The sequence below is a fragment of the Platichthys flesus genome, chromosome 19 (assembly GCF_949316205.1).
Source record: "Platichthys flesus chromosome 19, fPlaFle2.1, whole genome shotgun sequence".
In the NCBI taxonomy this organism is placed as follows: Eukaryota; Metazoa; Chordata; class Actinopteri; order Pleuronectiformes; family Pleuronectidae; genus Platichthys; species Platichthys flesus.
This window is the reverse complement of record NC_084963.1, coordinates 18,294,313-18,317,473: the sequence shown is the minus strand read 5'-3', so window position 1 is coordinate 18,317,473 and position 23,161 is coordinate 18,294,313. Positions and strand designations below refer to the sequence as shown.

Below are 23,161 nucleotides of genomic sequence, written 5' to 3'. Positions count from 1 at the left end.
TAAGCAGCACACTAACATTTCATAATTGATGTTCACATTATTATGTTATATTTATATTATATTATATTATATTACATTATTAAGTGCTTATATATTTGTAGGCAACTGTCACTCCTGTGAACATCGATAACTGGAGGCTGCTAGATTATTTTTAATGGGGTTTCAATTAACATAAATGCTTAATAGGGGGATTGATAGGGGTGTTACATAAGAAATATATTAATTTACAGTTGTTACTCATGCATTAAAGTAAAATCATTCACATTTCATATCACTGGATTTTAGAGTAATTATTTTCGCATTAGTGAAATCACTTTAATGTTATAGCTGGTAAAAGTCTGGTATGTTTATAATTATATTTTATAAAATGAATGAATAGCGTTTATCTTTATCGATAACAAATGATTTATGTTGATTATGTTTTGCATTAAATAGTCATTTTTTCTTATTGATCAAATGCAACGTTACCCTATGAAATATAAAAGTTATTTTTAGTACAGTTACAGAAAAGTTCAAATCCTTTAGGTTAAATTGTATTAGAGTATTTCAATAAAGGAAAGATTACAACATTTTTGATAAAACTTAGTTTATTCTTTAAATACACAAGCTCTTCAGAAACTGATTAGAACCCAGATACCAGGTTCACCAAAAATAAAGCTGGTGCTTATGAATAAATAGATGATTTACACATAACACTTTAGAAACAATCATGATGCATAAAAGTATTTCTTATTTTCACAAAGTGTAGAGTTGTTTTTAATTTTCAGAGAAAGAATAATAATCATTAACCTTCACAAATATTACTGCCCTGATCCAGAATAGGAAAAAAAAAAAAAATCAAACCTCGGGAAGGATTTTCTAAAGATAAATCATCCTGTTTCCACAACTCCAAAGTTCAACTGATGAAAACAAAGTAGTTTGTACTTTTTCGAGATCAATCCGCTGTCCACAAACCATCTGCTCAGTTTTCAGCTCATTTGCACAGAAAGTGAAACCGGTTGACTTTCCCAGAATTCCACACCGCTGCCACGTGGAGGAGAAATTCGAACATGTATGTCACACTCTTAAATTTCCTGATGATTTAAAAAGGAAAAAAATCGTTGAACTTGCGTTGAACTTTATCCTGCTCTGTCCAAACATACTGATAACGGAGGACGACTACATGACGGATGTCCCTGTTGACCAGATGTACTGAACTACCTGTCATCTTTTAACTTAACGTGGAGGTTTACGAATCAGACCGACAACTCCTCCTGGGATACATGTCACATTCACTTGTGTCACGAAACGAATATGCTGAATCATGTTTTAATAAGCATGTATGTGCTGGCTACATATTGTAAAAAATAAAAGAGTTGTAGAACAGATCAAAGCCACTTTTGTTTCATCTTTACTTCCACATTTGTCTCAAACTCAAGCTACCTGCATTGCATTATGGAAATTTATATTTTCCACCTTAAGCCAAAACACTATATATGATTTGTTTAATATTCCAGGGCGTCTTTTTTCTCTCATTGCTACACAAACTGCAAAATTAATTTGGCCTACATCCTATCAAAAATATTCTAGTCTTTTTTTTTTACTTTTATACCAATGATTCCAAAAATAAGTCTTTGATATATATAAAAAAAAAAGATACAATCTCTATGCATACAATATATCTTATACACGTGTTGGGACAGAGCTGACTGAGAAGTGAGACATGTGAAAACGGAGACCCTCACCTGGGGCAAGGGGACAAAGCTTCTTCAAACTAATCTGGCTGTGTATGTTTTAACAGAGATGTGACGTTCTCTGCGCTCTTATCTTCTGAATTTTTAAAGAGTATTCATTAACCACATGACCCTCCTGTAACCACAGCACTTGTATGAGGAAATTGGCAGTTCTGTGCAAGCTCTACATTTTGAGGGAGAGACGAGAAATTGGCGAAGAAAGGAGGACCCACTTCAAAACCTAATCACAACTATGGCAACACCCGGTAACTGAAAAACCTTCTCCTGTTCTAATGGATCTAAGGGCTCAGAGCTGCTCAGGAGATATACTGAATTAATTTAAAATACAAAAACAATACAATGCTCTTCACTAAACCTCCCATGCATATTAATGCATGTGACTAACTTTGAATTTGTTAGCTCCCATCTCTCTCTCTCTCTTTGCAGGTATCTCTCACTCATACAACTATTATAATTGTTATATGAATTGTTGCCGTCATTAATAACATCTTTAAATGTTTACATATAATGTTAATCTTAATGTCTTCATTATAACCACTAGTCTGTCAGCGCTGAAACATGATATTTACACAACTGGTCTCTGTCTCCTCTCTCCCCCTTATCTCCCTCTCCCCTGTCTCTCTCTCTCCTCTCTTTCACCCACCTCTCCTCTCTGCCCCATTTTTCTGCTCGCCCTGACCAGTCGTGGCAGATGGCCGCCCATGGAGGTTTCTTCCAGTCAATTAAGGGCATTTTTTCTCTCCACAGTCTCCAAAGCCCTTGCTCATTGTGGGAACTGTTGGGTTTCTAAAGGTCTTAGACCATACTTTGCAATAAAGTGCCTCGAGATAGTATATGTTAGGATTTGGCATAACACAAATTAAATTGAAATACAGTTTGTGTTGAGACGCCTTAATACGAATGAATTTGGAGTCTACGCAAGTTACTGACATCAACTAAAATAAACTTCATGCCTGTATCAATACATTTTCTTAGTGTTGCTGCTAATGCAGCCGTGGGTTTGTTTATCTCATATCTGACCGCACAACTTTCAACCCTGAAATAGCTCTATTTTACTTTTGGGTGATATGTTTGTGAGAGAAACTCGCCCACAACGCTGCCCAAAAAGGAATAAAGAAACAGGGTCATTCAGCAAAAAAGTTCAACTTGGAGATCATGTTGAGCCGGCACGTCAAAGGACACGTCCACACCAACATGTCCTCCTGCATTGTTTTCATGCAGCATATTGCAATAACATTAGGAAGGGGCCCCACCTCGTGAACAGGAGGGATTGATCGTGTGTGTAGACTGATGGCAACACCTCACAGTAAAAAGTTAGAAGTTTGGAAAAGAACATAAAAAGCTCTGTGCAATATCATTATTAACCAGCATATGAAATGACAGCAGAGGAGTTTTAGAGGACATTAGAGGTTACATTTCTTTTCATCCCTGTGCAGCACTTTTTTTTCTTTTGGAACGGCTACAGCTACAAATGTGAAGTGGCTATAGAGTAGCACCTGATCACATGGAGTAGTGAATACTGCAGTCAGTAATATCCCTCACTTTAATATCACCATTTCATTCAATATGCCCATATTAAAATAAAATAAAAGACATTTCGATAAGAGTGTCTGTGGGAAACATTCACTGAGGTGCTCCGAGCTGAAGGAAACCAGCGTGGAGCCTGAAAGGCAGATCTGAGGAAAGCGGTTTGAATAGGTTGGTTGTATTTGGTCGTTTTGTCTCATCTCTAGTTTAGTGTTTGGCTTCTTGAATTAAAGCAGCTTCGGTGAGCACGACATTCACAAACACACACCACTTTCATAACAGAGGACCAATATCAAATCAGTTTACATCCCTCAAAAAAACACATGCCCAACCTAAGAGCGGGAATGTTGTGCCAGCAGCTTCATGTCCTCTGTGATTGGCTGCAAGTCGCAGGTAGCTGTTGCATTAGCACGTTGTGCCACAGTCAGCAGCTTCTCTTTCTGTACTCAACCACCTTCTGTTAAGTGGATTTATTTGATACTTTGTGTGGGACACTGTCTGCATGTGCATTAGATTGTGTGTGTGATGTAGAAGATGAACTCCATGTCCATGGCAGTCTGTGGCACACTAGCGCTACCTCCATGGATGACAGGGATCAGAACGCTGTCCAGCTCGTTCATGTAGCACTGAGGGAGGAGCCTGCCTCCAGAGCCAGCCTGGTACTCCACCTGAGAGCAAACACACAGCTACTCAGCATGCCTGACTTTAACTGAACAGAAGACATTCTTAGACCTGTACTGTGATACAATGTTTCGTACCATATCGGCCTGCGTGGAGATGCGGAGAGAGATGGCGTTGATGCCACTGGAGGTGAGAACAGCAAGGTGAGGAGTCAGAGCGCTGCAGGCGGCCAATGCCATCTCCTTCTGAAACACGCTGCAGGACGACAGCACTGACGAAAGGCTGCAGTCAGGAGTCTTCAGCTGGTAGAACACCTGGTGGATACATTCAGGTAAGTTCACAGGTCTCACAAGCTGATTTAACGATGATGTCAGAGCAAAATGTTCTGGGGTGCAGATTACTGACAGTTAGTTGGATCAAGACCAAGATGTTTTCAGATGGCCCCCTAGATTAAGTCATTTACACATACAAAAATAGATTCATAATGGATTGTTGAAATAATTAGGATTTAGGATTATAGTATGCCGGTTATAGAAATCATGAAATCATGATATATATATATCATTGATATATTATTAAATTGTAATTTAAATACATAATTTACAGTGTGTACAAAATCAAACCAAATGTAGTTTGAGATACGGAGAGCAGAAACACTTACTTCAACCACGAAAGGGATCTAGTTGCAGAACTTGAATACAAAATAATCCTAATGATGGTTTCATTTGTGTTTATAATCATCTAAATTATACAAAGTGTTGTTTTCTTTACCCTAGAATTGGCCCTTTATATTTAAAAAAAAAAAATGTTTATCACATCAGGAGCAGGTCCTGTATACGAATGCCGTCATGTAATTTGTTCAGACTGGACAAACTAAACACCTTTTGAGTTTTTATAACAATTGATGGCTGCCACAGGTTCTCTATCATGTTTGGAAGGGGAGGGCGAGGTGAGGGGTATTCAGCTGCAGCACAACACTTCACCACTAGATGTCACTACATTCTACAGATTGAACCTTTGAGCCCCATTTATAGAACGGTGTCATTGACTGTCAAATAAACCTTAAGCTCGGTGCACAGAGGGGGTGAGTTGGGGGTATTATGGAAAAGACAAGTTCACCTCAGTGCATCTGATGGTGCGACCGTCTGACTCGAACTCTGTGTCCTGCTGCATCCTCACACTGCGGACTCCACCCAGAGGTCTCTCATCAACACCACTAGTTTTACTGCAGAGAAACACAATTGTTACAAAAATCACATTTACAGATACTTACATAAAAGCTTTTATAGAGTAAAGCCAGTATCATGTCCTACAATCAGTATAACACGGTTATGTCACACTCACCTGATCAGTTTCTCGTTTCAAAACAAATACCATTTTCATTCAAAAATTATCTTCACTTTCTTTTATAAGTAATGTAAATTAAACTGTGTACTGTAAATGTTTCAAAATAAAATTTGAACACATAGAAGCTTCTTATGTAAAACCTATGTGACAAAAAATAATATTTTTTATAATATTGTTTTCGGTTTAAGAGGATTGATGATAATATGTACATTACAGTATATTTATTAAGACAACGAGACACCATGGAGGAAGTGTTGACATTACACCATTGATTTCTTCTTTTTGTTGGCACCTGATTAGCACCTGCTCGGTTGCTGTGTAGTTGAAAAACTTCAGATTTTACAACTGAAAGCTTTGCTAGTACCTTTAAGAGGAGCAGGTACAGAGATGTGTGGTATGGTTGAAGTGCAATCAGTGGTTGGATAGATTCTTGTGAGTGTGCACTGTGTACTGCTGTTACCCTGTGTTAACAGGTGAACTCCAGTCAACCCAGCGGACTGTGACGTTCTCTCGGACCTCCCCTCCGTCATTCCTGCCACAGGGTATCTGAAAGTCTGTCTGCTCCCTCAGGGCAGAGCGCAGAGACTCCATAGTCTCTGGAGGGATTTGAACCATCAACCCATCTGCCACACAAAGAGAAACTCCACTTATTCAGGTCCAGCAACTGTCAAGTTACCATGCTCTTGCTTGATTCACGGCTTTGATGTGATAAAATAAGACTCAACAAATGTTACCTTCAACAATGCTGGACTTTGCGATGAAGCCTGATGAGGCTTTCAGCGCTCCATTGAAAACCACAAAGCTGGCGCCAGTCACTGAAACACAACACAGACCTCTGCACAGTTAAGCACTGACGTTACATAAACAGAGTTAAGAGACTATTGATATGCTTACTGGTCCCTCGGAGCAAACAGCATCACCAATGACACTGACCTGTGCGGGTCTTCCCTGGCATGCTGTTAGCCTGGGTCTGATAGTTCCCCTCCTCGTTCTGGATACACACCAGGTGAGAGTCGGCCTCTGAGCTGAAACTTGCTCCAATGCTGATGACGTGCTCATTAGACGCATTTACCACCTTCTGCATCTGTTAAACCAAGAAAATATGTAATCCACAGTGAAACTCTGCTCTGCACTGTGGTAGCCAGTGTTCTTGCTTGAATTCTTCAAGTCAGATAACGATTCTGAGCCTTTTTTCTTAAGGGAAAACAGAGCTTCAGCTTGCTGCAAACGTAATTCAACTTTTAGCCTTTTTTATTCTACAAAACCTAAAATCCATAGTTCAAGGCAAATCCCTTTGCATATTGTATAACAGAATATGGCCTGAACACTGAAACAGATTTTTCTTGCACTTCTTATGCTCTCCTTTGTTGATTACTGTTCAACAACCCGCTATTGTTTTCTTGCTGTTGTCAGATGAAAGGTCTGTTACATATGAAGACAAGAGGCATATCGATCCTCAACTCTTTTCTGCAGAAAATTTGAAATATTTCTTTGAGTCTCATACCTCATTGAAGCTACATTTGGGAATATTGATGTAACTGTGGCCCATCTCCATGTGGATCCTCAGGCCTTCCACGACTGACAGACTGTACTGGTAGTTTCTCAGGTCCTGCATGAACACAGTTCAGAGAAAATGATTCACGTGTGGCAAGCAAAAATTCTGAACAGTTTTCATGTTTGCCTGTGACGGCAGCACAGAGGCCAAAGTCCAGCTGCTCCTGTGTTTACTGGAAATCAAAACTGATACTTTACTTTATCATGAGTTTATCTTGAGATTCATCATACAGCTTAAATTAACTGAAATATTTAATATCTCATAAGAATCAGTGATTGTCATTTTGATTTAACTTAACTACGGCAGTCTCTTGGGTCATTTGGGAAGTAACCAGACTTCAGGTCAATTAACATTAACATCACAACAGAATGTAATGCACATCTCCACACAGATCTGTTTTTCACTTCAGTGCATGTTTAAGTCACTTCCTGTACATTATCATTTATTTAGTAAAATGAGATTTCTCTTGCACTTAATTTTTCCATCTTAGCTAACAGCACAAACAAAATGTTTAAGGTACACATTGGAAATGAGCATCAAACAGGTTGAAGGAAATGGTTGTACCGATAACAAGGGTATATACTACATCTAGTTGTGTTAGAGTACTTACAGCCAGTAAATTCATAATGGTGTGTCCCGTCTCTCGATACACAGATTCCCGAAAACGAACACTGGTCAATGTCGTGGGATACACTGAAATCAGAAAACATTGGTTAGTTATTGCAAAATAAAAGTATACATTTACAGGTAAGCAACACAGTTATAAACTTCATTAACTAATTTAATACAATCCTTTACAAAGCTAGCTTCAAAGGCACAATCCATAATACAGAAATATGATAATAAAAACATTATTGCTTGAGGTGATGTTTCTCTTAAAGCAAGTTATTGGCTTGTTGATATTATTTTCTTGAGCAAACTATAATCTGGTTTATGAAATTTCATCAAATACCTAATGATCCTATTATCACAACCATAAAAATATGTCCGACATGACTTTAAATTGCGTCTTTTGTCCCAACAAGATGTTTTCAGATTACAATAAACAGGGAAAAAAATACTCCGAAACATATCAGTTTGGGTTAAATTTGACCATGCCATGATAACAAAAGGCTTTAAATGTTGACATGCATCCCATTCATAGATCACCTCAAATCCACAGTGTGGCCAAGAAGTGCTTCCTAAGCAGACTTTATGTACAACCAAGTTTGTTCCAAATAGAAACTAAACAATTACTTGTCAGTTTCAATAACGTCCGACAAGTAGATGACTGTTTATTTAACTGTCTTGTATTTGAACTCAAGGCAAAATTAAACTTTACTAGTCTTATGTTTAACGCAAAGACAGCAACAATAATAAACAAACCACTGTATTTAGCTCCAAGCCGCAGGAGAAGCCTGAGTGGAAAGACTTTGGCCCAGGGCACCTCCAATTTCTGGATGAGCAGACCAAACAGGAAAGGCTTAGAGGGGAGAGTGAGGCCATCCAGAGGCTGACACGAGGGAGAGAAGAAGACCATCCCGGCGTGATCTTTACTGCCCAGGAAACTGCTTGTGAACGTCACATTATCAAGCTCCTCCAAAAACTTCCCTGTAACAGAAAATGTTGACATAAACTTTGATTTTTATGAGTGAAAACTTCTTCTACTGAAAGGTAAATAAATGGAACAGACTGAGCTCGCCGTGTACCTTTTTGGGCATCTTGGTAAATAGTGAGATAGAGTGTGAAGAGGTCCTTTGGAAGAGCTTTTTCCTCTGGCAAACACTCCAGCAAAAACACCAACTCTTTCTGTCCCAGAGACTGCAGCCCATTAGAACCGAAACACCAGCACTGACAACTGGAATCTGACAGATGGAACAAAAGGTTAGTTAGGAGTTAATAGCGACTAGGATTTGAGGTTGTGGCATCTGAGGATATCCGTAATTCTCGACTATGTTATGTGCAAAGCCTCAAAAGAAAACCCAAGTTTGAGGGATAGAGATATACCCTACTCACATGTAACCAGTTTCACATTGACCAGCAGATTGGCGTTCAGGACAAATGTCAGAGGTCGGGGTCCACCTTCCTCCAATAAGTGCAGAATCTGGCAGGGGGCGGGATTTTCCTCAACCAGAACATCTTAAAGAAAAAGAGCAGACCATAATATGTCAGAAAAGGCTAAATACATATACGATCAAAAGCATTAGTGTGAGATTGCTGGTTTAGGTGATGCCTTACTTTTACCAGGGTTTCTGCACCATTTACCCAATTCAATTTTAAGTTAATTATTGAAAAAACTAAGTTTTTTTGTTTTCAGTTTTATTATCTGCAACCCAATATTCTGCTTCCTATTTTATAAGGTCCAGTAGTGCAGAGGAGTAAAACATTTTTATTCAGCTGTAGCTGCAAATATAAAAGGATGACACATGGACTGATTATTAATGTGGTTGTGCAATTTGATTTTATCCATTTCTCCATCAGAGGATCTTTGTTGAATTCAATTGAAGATATAATACTTCTGATGCATTTATTTATTGTGACGAACTGTTTGTTGGATGCTCTGTATACTGATTGGTCAGTTGATCCATCATCTCGAAATTAACCTGCTCTGGACCAAAATGAGTTATAAAACCACCGAAACCATGGCACCTCAGATAAATACACACCTCCTCCATCATCCTCGCCGGTGGTGAAGAGCAGAGGAGGGAGCTCATCCTCATTGTCTGGCAGCAAACTGGGGACTCTCTGAACTGAGGAACCAATTGCAGAAAGCAGGGCATAATCCCAGGGTCCTGACAGCGGAGGTCTAACCACCTCTACAGCTCCAGAAGCCTCCGGGGAGGAGGAGCCACTGACTTCCACCTCTGACCCTGCAGACCCAGGCTGAAATGAGAGTGTCAGTCACTTAGTTTATGTGTCTCATAAACTCTATAACAAATCAAACAGACATTAAGTAAACTTCAACTACTGTATGGGTACTATAATAACTTAAGATTAGTGTTTATTGTTAAAGTGTAAAGTGAGCGCAGGTCAGCAAAGGAGTGAGGAAAAGAGGAAGGGTAATACAGCACGGAACAAGGATACCCTTGTGCGTCTGCCCTGATCCTGAAGCAGCAGCGGGCCAGCGCTGCAAAATAAACATAGCGGAAACCCTGCGGTAATCATGCTAATTAAAGATTAAACGGTACAAGTAACTGTCTGGAATTTTACCACAGTGCACCATGAAACTGGAATCTATTCATCCCTATGTACAAGTCATAAAAAGTGAGAACCAAGTGCTTCCCTGTAGCTTGGCTACATGGATGACATCTCCATGACTTACTGCCGTCTGGTCTGGGGTGACACCAGCAAACTCCTGGGAGCTCCTGCGGCTCGTCACCGACAGCTTGGCTGTGTCGGCCACCTCTCCGTTGGGTAAAATACCATCAGCAAACCACACACGCTTCTGCTCACGAGGACAACCTGACAGATAACAGAAAACAGAGCTCTTTCCAAGGGTACCTTTCGGGTGGGAAATCCAACGAACAGCAAAGTGCAGACTGAATATGAGAGTTTACATACTGTCGTTGTTGGGTTGTTTGAGAACGGACACAGGCACCATGACAGTGGGTGGAGGTGAGTTTAAAGTGCCGGCAGCACGAGCCTGCTGCAAAGGGGGGATGGTGCTGCAGTACTCAGATGGGACGTTGGGGTTTGGACTGGGACCTGTAGGACTCATCATCCGCTCCAGGGCCTGGGCTGCAAAGTGGTATACAGAAATAGATGTGATAAGACTGGTACTCATTTCAAAACCTTCATCTTATAACTCAAATTCCCGTCTCAAAGCTTGTTCTCTTCACTGGACTGATTTTTCTTCGCCATGCTAATGACCTAAAACCAGCATTTAGAAGAAATTCAAGGTCCCCAGATAATGAATGTCTTTTTTTTTTAAAACCTCTGACCATTACCTCAGCTTCTGCACGAGACTTCCATTTCACTGCTCAATGTTTAGATGGATCTTGTAAAATATCTAGAACGCTTGGGACATTCATAATCCTCACGCGACTTATCATATTGACCTCAGTGACTTTGACTTCATCTCCCATCACTCCAAACAGGAATTTCTCAGCTTAGGATCAATCAAGTTTGTCCGTCCATCTGTCCTCCGTGGCTGTATTTTGTGTGTACTCTAACTTAGGCCCTGTTCAGGCTGCCTCCTTCGTGGGCCCTGTAGACTGCGTCCTCTGAAGCCCCTGACTTGTGACACAACTAGCATAATGTTAGTATTTTCGCTCATAACACCACTGCTTATAAAAAAAAGAGCTGCTTCCATGACTCCCTTTTAATTTAGAATTGACTGTTGAAAAAAAAAAAAATGGTTTACGTGAAGTTGCTCTCAGTCTCCACAGACCAGTTGTACATTGTGGGGAGAGAAACGGTTTGCTAACTTTGACAGAAACTGCTGCAGCTGCCGGATGTGTAAGAACTAAGAAATAATTTAAGGCAAATGAACACCAACATAGCTTTAAAAACTTGAAAAGATTCATATAGCAGCTGATAACAGGGTGAGTAGCTGTAAGGTTGTTTAAAAATCTATTCCCGTCCCTCTAGTTGTAACAAAGCTAAATCCAGCATAGTAGTACACTACAGTGATGTTTTTACAGGCTTTACCTTCACACACCAAGTTAGATCTTTAGAAACACAGCACTATATTATATGCTATCAAATACATTACATTTCACTTCATTTAGCTGACGCTTTTATCCTAAGCGACTTACAATAAGTGCCTTCAACCATGAGGCTACAAACCCAGAACAACAAGAATCAAGAAAGTACAATTTGCTTAAAAAAGCCAAACTACAAAGTGCTACATGTAAGTGCAACTAAACTGAATTCTTTTTTATTCAGCTAACCCCTAAGGCACCTTAAGGATAACTTAATTGTTCTTTTTACAGCAGATATGAGGTCCTCCTTTTATGGCACTCATACCATAAATGAACACAGGGAGTTTGCTTATGTTTTCTTTTTCCACTGCTGGTGATGAATGCATCTTTGTGCTCAGGTGTCACAGACAGCTTATGTCTGGCAAAGTACATTATATATGTAAATTTCTAGAGCTGCAATTTGCCATTTTCAATAAAAGGAATTGAAAAGGCTTGTTTTGTGCAGTTCAGTTACTGATTGGAAAAAGAAAAGATTCTGAACAAAATGAGGCATTTTAACATTCAGATTTAATCAAAATCTGAGAAAATGTTTGTTGAAAACTGGACAATTCATTAATCATACGAGGTGGTGACAGAGCAAATGACAGAGCCTACACAACAGGACAGCTTGTTACGATTGAAAAGCTTTCCCAATGCCATCTGGTGCACTCCCAGAAAATGCTGATGTGGCACTCGTCTACATTATATTGACTAAGCATCATAGATCTTTATCGATCAGGCGTGCACTGACGATGAGTACAACGTGACAAGAACGTAAGAAGAAGGAAGCATGCATAGCTCAAACACATCACAACTATTCAGACCCTTGTTTATGGTTAAAAAAAAAAGTCCAGAGTCAGTCACACAGCATCAATGAGAAGGGCTGTTTCACCTTGTTCCTACAAGGAAAGGATGACAAGGCATAAAAAGTCATCCAGGGCTTGAGGCAAAACTGCTTCAAGTACAAGTAAATATACATTTGTGACGTCATTTTACATGGAGCACAAATAGAAACTCAAGTCGAGTCCAAACAGCCATTTGCATGTTTTGCAATGGTCAAACCCGTTAACACACCAGGGAAGTAGATTAGCACTACGCAGTAGCAAGACAAAACAAAAGTCTACTTATTAAGTAGTCAACAGCACCTTACCTCATCATCCACTCGACTAAAACTTAACCGGTCCAAATCATCACATGTCTATTCCCTTGTCTGACTTTACACACTGGCATTACAGCACCTCCTCAAGCCGCTCCCTGCTTATTTCCATGAGTCTACGTCTGTTGTTAGTCGTGATAGCCTGTTAGCTTTAGGCTGGGCGCATGTGGCGAGCCTTACATGCAGTTCGCCACACTGATGAGAGATGGAGAGCGAAGAGAAGAGAGGGAGGCAAGGAGAGAAAGAGGTGACAGAGGGGAGAGAGAGAGAGATCGCATCACACTGCTCGAGCATCCGCCTGGCACTAAAAGTGGATCACCTCTTTCCTTCTTAATTTAGACTGAGTGTGAGCGTCACATGTCTACTGCGTTAGGCAGTTCCTGGATCTCACACAAACACACACATACACACACACACACACACAATCAAGGACAAATGCCAGCGTCCTGCTATAACTCTCCTCCCCTCTCGGTCTCCCCCCTCCCGTCTCCATGTCCGTGCTGCAGTCTTTAACTATGAAAAGATGCCTCTTTGAACATGTCTTTTATCATCAAGGCAGACACAAACCACAGAAATGGAAACAACAGACATGATTTTATAGAACTGAATTTGTACATTGCCTAAAATGGGAGACACTAAAATGCCATTTATATAATAGTAAAAATAGAAGCAAGTATTTTTATGAATGTATGAATTTTTAATAGATCTTGTGCAGGAGAAGAAAAAAAAAAGCCCCTGAGCCATTTTAACAAAAAATCTTTTTGTGTTTCATGTCTTAAATATTCATCAGATGCATAATGAAAATGTTGATGTGAAGTATTTAGGTTTGACAACTCATGAATTCAGTCATTTTGCGAGACCACTCTTAGAGTTGTGTCTCTACCTAAGAGGCAATAAACACCTCAAACCTATACCACTAATGTAACTAATACTACTGATGGTAAACTAGATTGAGTTATATTCATATACAAAACACTGGCAGCTCATTAATCAAAGGATTTTTTTTTTTAAATAAGAAATATTAAACCTGCAATAATTATTTTGGCAGCACTGGATTTGAATATTAAACACAACATGGACATCTTCTAAAGTTGTGAAAGTATTAACTAATTAGCATTCATTTAAGTAAATTTAAGTATTTTTTAAGTGCACCTTTCTGCTCTTGTCTCGGCAAAATATTGTTTGATGCAGGAGAGGTAGTTTAACTGAATGGTGAGCTGAATCGACACCGTCTTCACTTACAGGGCCATCTCATCCACTGTTCATGTAAAAATGTTAGTGAAGCTGTTGGGCAGCAAAAAAAAAAACTTGTTTTAACTGATGCAACCCCATCCAAAACTCGTGGCCCAGCCAATTCATTGCTCATTTCTGAAGTATGTTGGAGGTGGTGTCATGGCTACTTATGGAACGGGATCACTAATCTTTATGGATTATGTTATCATGATGGTAGCAGGAAAATGAATTTAGATGTCTACAGAAACACAAAACTGTGACTGAGAGCAGAATGCCAACACACCAAGCAGTTTCATCAGGGGGTGAACGAGGACAGTTTTCTACTGGCCCAGTCAATCACTGCACCCAAACCAAGCAGAGCAGCGTTTCACCAAAAGAAACAGACAAGAACTGAAATAAGCTGCAGCAAAATAACTCAAGTGAAAATAATTAAGCTCCTCCAAATGATTATCATTATTCAGATAACTCCTGAATGACTACACCGTCTGTCATGAAAAAAACATTAGATTTAGAACACTGAAACCGTATTTGCGAGTCAACTCTGTGTCTGTAGTAACCTGCTTTGAAACCACAGTGGCTGAACCCAATTTTCCAATCAGACCAAACCAAGGTCTTACCTTTGTGTATGTTATCAAAGCAGATGACGCACACACGTGCCTCTTTCTCCAGGTACTTCAGTTTACACTTCCTGTTGCAGCACACAGCACAGTATACCTGCCACAATAGAAAGAGGAGGAGATTGATGAAGCATCCAGCATGAATAACAAGTCCTTATATATAAGAAAAAAGGTCTAGCAATGCACAGGAACTCAAAGCATGTTTAACTATCTAGTTGTTTAAGTAGCAGTAATCATGTTGTGAACAATAAGGCATCCTAAAACAGTCCAATGCCGTTTGATCGCAGGCCTTTAAATGACTTAGCTCCAGCTTTAGGACACATGGCTCAGTGGAGATCTATAGGGGAGCTGGAAAAAGAAGTGCTGACTCACGCTCTTTGTTTCCATGAATTCACTATGCTATATTTAGTCCAGGAGATTTAATCGGTTTTATTTAGACATCTCTGAAACACGGAAGCTGCATCAGAACCTTCTCATCGCATCCCAGTGTTTGAAATAAGACTGTATGAAAATAATCATTTGGTTACTACAATTTAACAAAGGAAAGGACAAAATTAATTTGTTGGGACAAGCTCACAAGAACAGCTGATAATCTTTTATAAGCATTTGGTTAATGTAGTCACATTAGAATGACAAACAACATGAGGGTTCTTAAAAATCAACTGCAGATGCTTTACCCTGATAATTTTAAAAACATTTGAAACTAGAGCTGAAGAAATAGTAGATTAATCGAAAAGTTAATAGACAAGATTAATCATAAACTATTTAGAATTTTATCAACCATTCTTTAACCAAAAAGACTAAATAATATCCATTTACAACTGCTCAAATATAAGGATTTGGGGCTTCTTTGTCATGTGAGATAGTAAATAACAATCTTTTACTGGTGGTCTGTTGATAACACAATTAGAAGACATCAAACTGTCCGTTTTGGGATTTGTATAGATTAAAACAATGAGATCCAGAAGATAATCGGCAGTCAGGAAAGGAAAGATCCATTAGTTTTGGCCCGATATGAAACATTTAAAGTGTTTACTGTAAAAACAAGAATGTGAATGTACGAGGACATGGCAGATCAAAACTGGGATATCGCAGGCATTTCATGCAAGACTAGAAAGATATATAAATGTTTTCCTGTTTATTTTATCAGCTGAGCTATGCAATGAGAATAGAATGAAGCATTAAAGACACTTTGGGGCCTTACTGATCATTTCAGCAGCCGATCTTGGCCGATCACAGACCTATTGCTGATTTGAACTTAATGCAAAGAAAGATGCTTGGAGATATTTTGAAATGGAGTCATCGCTGAGTTTGTCCAGCAGAGCGCACTCTGACTCCGTTGTTTACACTAGATGCAGAGACAAGTAATGTCATTGTAATGGGCATTTCTGCTGTTCTACAGTTATGTTTACCAAATAATCTGGAAAAAATACAGTGTAGCAGTAGCAGGTTAAGATGCAAAGATACTTAAAACCTTTATTTTGATTTATCAATTTGCTTTGTACCCTTTTGCTCTTATTTATACTATTTCAGAGCAAGGATTAGTAAGCAGGGCTGGGAAGTGCGACTGAAAGTTTTCTTTGGTAGCAGCGGTGGGCCAAACATTTAGCTGGTTTGTGTGTTTTAGTGAAGCAAACAGTGGCGACAAAAAGTGTGAATACAGGGTTTCCACTACAGACCGATGCTGGAAAATTAAAGCGCCACTGTTTCAGAATCAGAGCAGACACACTGGTCGTTTTTTTCCATGTCAGATTCTCTTGGCTGGGTGTGCTCCCTCCATGCTCCTGCTGACCTGCGCTCACTTTACACTTTAAGTATAAACACCAAAGACATGAAGAGTTTTCTCACTACAATGAAACCGGCTCCAAAACATAACGGATTCAATTAAAAGGTAAAGGCTGATCAACGTACCTTCCCACATGCTCGACAGTGATGTCTCCTCTTGGTAAACGTGAACCTCTGGTAGCAGTTCATACAGTTGGGGGCTTCGGAGTCTGGCACCCAAGGAGGCTGCCTGCACCCCAGCTCATCCAGTTCCTCTCTCTTCCAGTTCGCTGCCCTGGGACCATCTGTGGGTGGCTCCCCTGGGTAAGGTGGAGGCTCTGACATTTCATCATACCCCAGACTGTAATCCTGATGCTCCTGAGTGGCATATATAGGACTTAAAGCACTAATGTTGGAATGCTCTTCTGTAGGGTTAGGGCTTATGGGTGAACTCTCTTCATCCTCAACTGCATTTGGCCATTTTGAAAACGTTGAAGGCTGCTTCCCTTCTTCTTCTTCTTCTTCTTCTTCCCCTGCTGGTGGAGGTCTTACAGTTTGGCAGTGTAGCTGTTTAGGTCTTGCACCTCCATAGGAGGACTGCTGATCTGGGCTACTACTGTGCTGTGACTGGAAAGCGTTGCTGGTCAAAGAATTCCTCGTACCAGAGGAAAGTTCTGGCTCTTCTTGACAAGGTCTGCAAGAGTCCTGTGATTGTGATGGAGAACCAGGGTTAAGACTTCCCTCCACAGACACACACATTATTCTGTCACTTTCTGGGGAAGCTAGACCCTCTAGCTCGTCCTGTCGAGCTCGACCACAGCTTCTCAGTTCCTCTTCGAGAAGCCTACCGTCTAGAGCTCCATTTGGTTGCGACAGACTTTCAGGCTGCTTACAATCTCCAGAACTGCTGCAATAAGAGACACTGCGGGCCTGCTCTGCTTCCGTATGTGCCTGCAGGAATGCATCCAACTCTTCGTCAGTAACCAACAGCTCAGCCTGGTCACTCTCAGGAAGATACTCAAAACCAAACTCAGCAGGATCCACTGGACTGGGTTCTGAGCGATCAGAGCTGGTATGGTCTGCATGAAGCGGAACAGCAGCAGGTTCAAGAGGGACATGCTGCCCCTCTGGTGACAGCCTGCCCTCTGTGATCAGCTGGGATCGATAAACAGGTTCCTTTGAACAGGGCCTATCCTCCTCCGCCTGTAGTGCTGACAGCGAGTCTGCCTCTGTGCTCTCACACACATCAGCCTCGTCACACTGCTCTGTTGCTTGTCCTGACTCTTCTGTGGTGTTTGGTTGCACCAGAGCTCCACATATGGACACAGCTATGGGCAGGCACGATAAGCCTACTGGTTCACTGTCTGATGCTCCAGATTTTAGACTTGCCTCACCTTTATCTGAGGCTTCAAAAGCAGGCAGGGAGTCCTCCGGTTCACAGTGGTCCGAAAAGTTATCCACCACTTGGTTTATAGAAGCCTCATCCTCACACTCACTGTCCTCTCTGTCAGCTGACTCAATGGTCCTTGATGATGGTGAATCATCTGTAGACTCACAGCACCTCTCCACTGCTGCAGGAAGAATGACGTCCAGCAGACTGAGTGAGGCAGAGCATGCACCGCTCTGCTCATGGAAATTGAGACTGAGCAGCTCGTCTTTACCTACAGAGGCTCGCTCTTCCATGGTTACCCCACAGCATACACTCTGACTTACCCCCCCCTCCTGCTGATCCACAACCACAGGACTGTCAAAGTCAACAAGCAGTGTTTCCTCCTCTTCCATTTGCTTCTCCACCAAGTCCAGTTCACTGAAAGCATCATGACTGCTGGCCCTTATCAGTATGGCCGAGCTTGTGTCATTCACAAGGTCACAAACTGGCTTCAGAGCTCGATCGGGGCAGGGAGGGGCAGAGCTTATAGCTGGCCTACGATCCACAGAGGAGAGAAGGTCCACTCCAGTTAGAGGCTGACCTTTGACCTCTCTGTCGTCTGTGCTGCAGTTGTGACTGCTGGGGCGGTCAGGACAGCTGGTGGCAGAACCATAATGAAGAGAGTTAAGGTCAGGGAGGCTTGGTGAGACAGTGGGTGCCTCCAAGGATAAACACTGAGAGCCCAATGAGGAGAAGGGGTATGCAGAGGGCTTCAGGAAAACGGATTTGCAGTCAAGTTCCTCTGTTTAAAAAAAAAAGGACAATACAAGTTAAGCTCAGACTTACACATAAAAGGATCATGTCAGATTTTAAAATATTTAAAAATATCACAATCACTGGCTTAGCAAGATTTACAGATCCAAAAATCAGCTTGCTCATACAACATGATGGAGACACTAAACCAATGTGTTTTTTAATGATTCTTTTAACCTTAAAAATTGTCTACTATTCAGTTGATTAACAGAATATTAGGCACCAACTATCAGTAAACAGTCTATTAGCCTGTTAATTTCCCTAAAATAATTCACTCATCTCTGGACTGATGTTGGCTGGAAAAAAACAACGATTTTAAAAAGTCAAGTTGGGTTCTACTAAATTGGGATACACATTTTGTCTTTGTCTTAGATATTCAATAGACTGAACTAAATTATAACATTGACAAAGGACTATACAGATAAATGATTAAAAATTAAATCACCCATAGCAGGCCTACAGCTTACCAGTATTGAGCTCAAAGTCATCAAGCAGCTTGTCTAGATCGCATACAGCTGCCTTGAAGAAACTGTCCATGCTGCGCCAAAACAAAGGGCCCTTACTCCCTTTCAACTCCTGAAGAGGGAAAAAAATAAGTCATTGTCATGCCAAAAAAAGGAATTCTAAACATGCGTTTACAGTCTTAATGTCTGTTTTTTAGTCAGTAACTGCAAACATTTCCTCAAGCAGGAATCCAGGTCACTTCGTGACAATCGTGACTTTTGATTGTACTCTATTGTAACACAGCAGAAAAGCTTTACGAGTTAATGCAAACAATAACAATTAAGCAACACGTGACAAATGCCAAAATAAGCAGCATTCATATTCATACTACAAGGTCCCAAGGCTAGAAATGCTGTCCCTCTCTAGGTTACATGTAGGCGTTCACATCCTATTTGATAGTTAAGTATGCATAACTAAATGCATAACTAAATCCCATTGTGTCCTTGCGTCTAGCCACTAGTTAAATACAAAAATAGTTGAAGTTGGTGCGTCTCTGTCTGGTGCATCTGAATAAGATATGAAAGTCCGTAATCGTAGACACTATAATGTACTGTTGGTTGGGCCTTTATCTATCACTTGAACTTTGGTACTGCTTTTAAAGAAAAGGGAGATTCTGTTTAATTAAACAAGCTCTATTCTCCTGTACAGGTATAATGTGATATAAATGATATACATAATTTATAGTGGCATAAACAGCACTGTGTGAGGAGCCTAAAGGTGAGCATTTTCACTAGCCTCACGATTCGATTACAATTCAGCAATCAATGTTTCAAATGCACAACGATGCATCGGTGCATCTCAATGCAACTTGTATCGATGTAGAACGTCCACAATTTCCTATATTATTGCACATGACTGCTTTTTCATCAGTTAATAAAATCAGTCAGACAAATATTAACTCACTTTTTATTGAGAAAGTGCTTTTATAAAGTATTATAGACTGTTATTGTTAAGTGTGCTTTAATTTATAACAAAATAAGGTTTTCAAATCAGAAATTATACTACAACAGTAAAGCCTGAAACATGCTTCTGCGTTTTCACGGGCCCGTAAGCGCAAGAGCCCTTCCGGGTCCCTTACGTGCTTATGTATCCCTCCTTACGTGCTGACGGGTGTCGACCCCCTTTTCTAAAATTTACGGCAAAGCTCCGCAAGCTCACTCAGCCCGCAAGGCTGTGATTGGTCTGCTCTACATCCCTTCTGGAGCTGCATTTCCGGTTTCATGCCCCATAATACCGGCAGAAATCACGGAAGATTTAGAAGAACGAATATGGACCAAATAGAAGAGCACTTGTTAGAAGATATCCGATAGTATGATCACTTGTATAACCTCTCACTGACTGGCGGATTTGTCCGCCAGAAAAAGGCTACGAGGAGCCGCAGTGGCTATGTAAATAAACAATCGACGAAGAAGAAAGAAGGCGTCTCTAAGGTCGTCTCGACAAAAAGCATTACTCCGCCTAGTGTTCTGGCGCGGAATTGCTTTGTAAGACGCGCAACGGTTGGGGAAGCATGAATGAAAACGAGTCTTGCGCCACAGCGGCGTGAAAAGACGCAGACGCAGTCGCAGAAGCATGATTCAGGCTTGAGTATTTGACAGTGGTCAGTGCTTTCCAGACTGATTTGACATAAATTCTGTTTGAACTTGTGTGCTGCACATAAGGCTTAAACTCTGATTACAGCCTTTACTGTATCTAGGTAGCCCTGCCTGGCCCCCCTGGACCGCCCGGCCAAATTGAGCTGCATTACTCCAGTGGTCAACACTGTGTGTTCTGAATTTCAAAAGCTGTCAAATAAATTTAAAATTAAATGTATGACCTTGATCGAGAAGGGATTGTCACAAGTGTCCTCAGCAGAGTTTAACAGCAAACAAGTCATGTTGCATCATGTGATTTTCCTCCATCAACAGTCAACACATGAATATTACCTAATTTTTTTCTTTTAGTGGGTAGGAAAATAGTTTGGACTTTGTTAAGCTGTAAAAACCTGTTTAAAATGATCTAAAACACATCATTTTTATTATATATTTTGTTCTTTTATTTTTATCTAATGAGGCTTGAGCACAACCACCTGAGGGAAATGTCATGACTTTCCTTTTCCATGTTGCACAGAAGTCACACTGAGTGATTTCAGATGACCTGCAGCTCTTCAGCAGAGCAAGATTCAGAAAGCTCCACTGAGTGATCAACTTTTTGCAGAGAATCTAAATGTCTGGAGAATGTTTATGTCACGTAGGGCGAAACCTGCTAAGGAACCTCAGAGTAAGAGATACATTTTTTATATGACCGTGTATTGTAGTGGCACAGTGGCAGTTAACTGCCTGCAATAACACACAGTTCTAACACAACAACGACCCTGTTGCTTCGAGTCTGTGAAAGAACACACTGAGAATATAGTATCACTCCCACTATGTTGAACTCCTACCTGAGAATCAACAGTAATAATAAACACAGGAGTCCTGAGGCCAAGTCGTACAGCACTTTTGCATGATACTGATCCTCCCACAGTAAGATGTGTTAAGATAATTATCTAACTCACCTCTTCACTCCTACAGTAAATCTCCATGGATCAATCAATTACTCTCGAAACCCTTAAAATATAACCTATACTGCACTGACACACCCTTTCTTTTTAATTAGATTCATGGATTGGTTTATCAGATCAAATCTCTTATCAAATGTCTGGCATTGCAGAAAATAAAACCAAAGGCAGACGTCATATAATTTCTCCAAGTTAAATCCATGTGCTACATAATTTGAGTAAAGTCCAAAAAGGTTTATAGTAGTTGAACTAGATTCTAGAAGATCCTGCCATTACAAAACCGAACGAAACTGGCATGAAGTCCAGTGTTTTAACCAGAAGACTGATGACTCTTTGTTTTACTGCAAATCATGTGATTAGAACAACTTGCAGAACCTGATGGGCCACATCCCACAATGTCAATGCAGAGCTGTCTATTTTTAACACGATTTAACTTGTTAATTACTACCGCTTTCTGACTTAACAATAACTTCAAAGCCATCATATGTCCCAACAATCCACCCACCATTAACAACCGTTTGCTGTTACATTAATCACAAAATAATTGTTATATTTTTTCTTGTTGTAAAATCATGTATTTGTTGTTCTTTTTACTTTTAATTATTTTGTTATAATAAGGTGGACTTGAACCTGTGTTTGAAAGGGTGCTAGATAGGTATGGTATGTGGATATTATTATTATCATTGTGGATTGATAAGATTGATTGAAGTATTCCTGTTACTATGTTTGGTGACTGGAAGGATTTAACATTATTGTTCTTCTAGGGTGTGACGCTGTCTAAATACTATTGTTAAGATAAGCAACACACCGTGACGGGTTATGGATGACACTGTGACACATATAGAAACTTAACAATACAATATCATGCAAATCAACAGACTCTGTTGGCCTTTAAAGAGCGTTCACACAAAACAACAACCAGCGAACCTCAGTAAAGAGGCAGCTAGGTTGACATTTTCACCATGAAAGCGTCCACTGTTGTTTTCTTTACAAATTTAGCAAACAAGCTAACTAACCTGGGGGGCTGAGCAGAGAGCTAATGGACGCTTGCTAACGCTGATGACACTAGGCACAGTTAGCAACCATCGTTTCACCACCACTAAGACGCTGGTCACGAGTTTGAAATAGCACCAGCTATCGACAAACCACCGTGGTTTACCTGCAGCAGGTGTAGCTCAGGTTAGCCTGCTAGTTGCTAGTGGTCGCTGGCTAACGGAGGCTAGCTCGCAGTGGGTTAACCCGGGTTGTGTCTGACTTTCTCACCCAGCGGCGTCTTACTCCATGGCCTTTACAACGCTCGTGCTCGTCTTCCGTTTCAATATGGGAACAAACGTGGCCGGTGTCGACGTCTCATCCTCCGAGCGGACAGCTGAAGTTGCCTGGTGTAACGACCACTGTTTTGATAGTTGTGCTGGAGACTAGTGATTCCTCCACTCAGGCGGCCATCTTGAGCAGGCTGCTGCCGGGGGGAGGTCACCGGTGGAGCTCTGAGCTCCCACACACAGAAAGTCCGGATCGTCGGGGTTATGATGTGTCTTTATATACAGTCTCTGGTTCTTTCTTACATACTGCACCGTGCATAGCTTTTCTGTGCAGCTGTCTGTTATCTGAGTGAGACACGACTTTCCCCTTACAGGTGTTTTGCTGCTCAAGTTTGGCCTCAACAGGTCAAGTTACACTTTGTTTACTGTTTTAGAGAAACCAAACTGCAAGTAGCACATA

General features: G+C 40.6%; 1 protein-coding gene across 1 annotated transcript; it reads right to left on the bottom strand.

Annotated features, from left to right (window-relative positions):
- Window positions 1–566: 566 nt before the first annotated feature.
- On the bottom strand, window positions 567–22,886 carry zfyve16 (zinc finger, FYVE domain containing 16). The gene is made up of 18 exons (XM_062412420.1): window positions 22,703–22,886; window positions 18,864–18,972; window positions 16,362–18,385; window positions 14,451–14,547; window positions 10,324–10,500; window positions 10,085–10,224; window positions 9,429–9,645; window positions 8,779–8,901; window positions 8,472–8,627; window positions 8,149–8,373; window positions 7,394–7,476; window positions 6,733–6,837; window positions 6,162–6,312; window positions 5,963–6,043; window positions 5,689–5,851; window positions 5,001–5,106; window positions 4,019–4,195; window positions 567–3,928 (listed from the first exon to the last, which is right to left on the bottom strand). Exons 2-18 carry the CDS (start codon window positions 18,931–18,933, stop codon window positions 3,770–3,772), a joined length of 4,254 nt encoding a protein of 1,417 aa, XP_062268404.1. The 5' UTR covers window positions 18,934–18,972; window positions 22,703–22,886; the 3' UTR covers window positions 567–3,769.
- Window positions 22,887–23,161: the final 275 nt, after the last annotated feature.

Excerpts from the sequence above, each read along its gene's own strand:
- zfyve16 (XM_062412420.1), bottom strand. The coding sequence starts at position 18,933 with ATGGACAGTTTCTTCAAGGCAGCTGTATGCGATCTAGACAAGCTGCTT. Across the intron at positions 9,646-10,084 it reads TCACCCCAGACCAGACGGCA|CCTGGGTCTGCAGGGTCAGA; the intron begins GTAAGTCATGGA and ends CTCTCATTTCAG. Across the intron at positions 5,852-5,962 it reads AAAGTCCAGCATTGTTGAAG|ATGGGTTGATGGTTCAAATC; the intron begins GTAACATTTGTT and ends TTTGTGTGGCAG.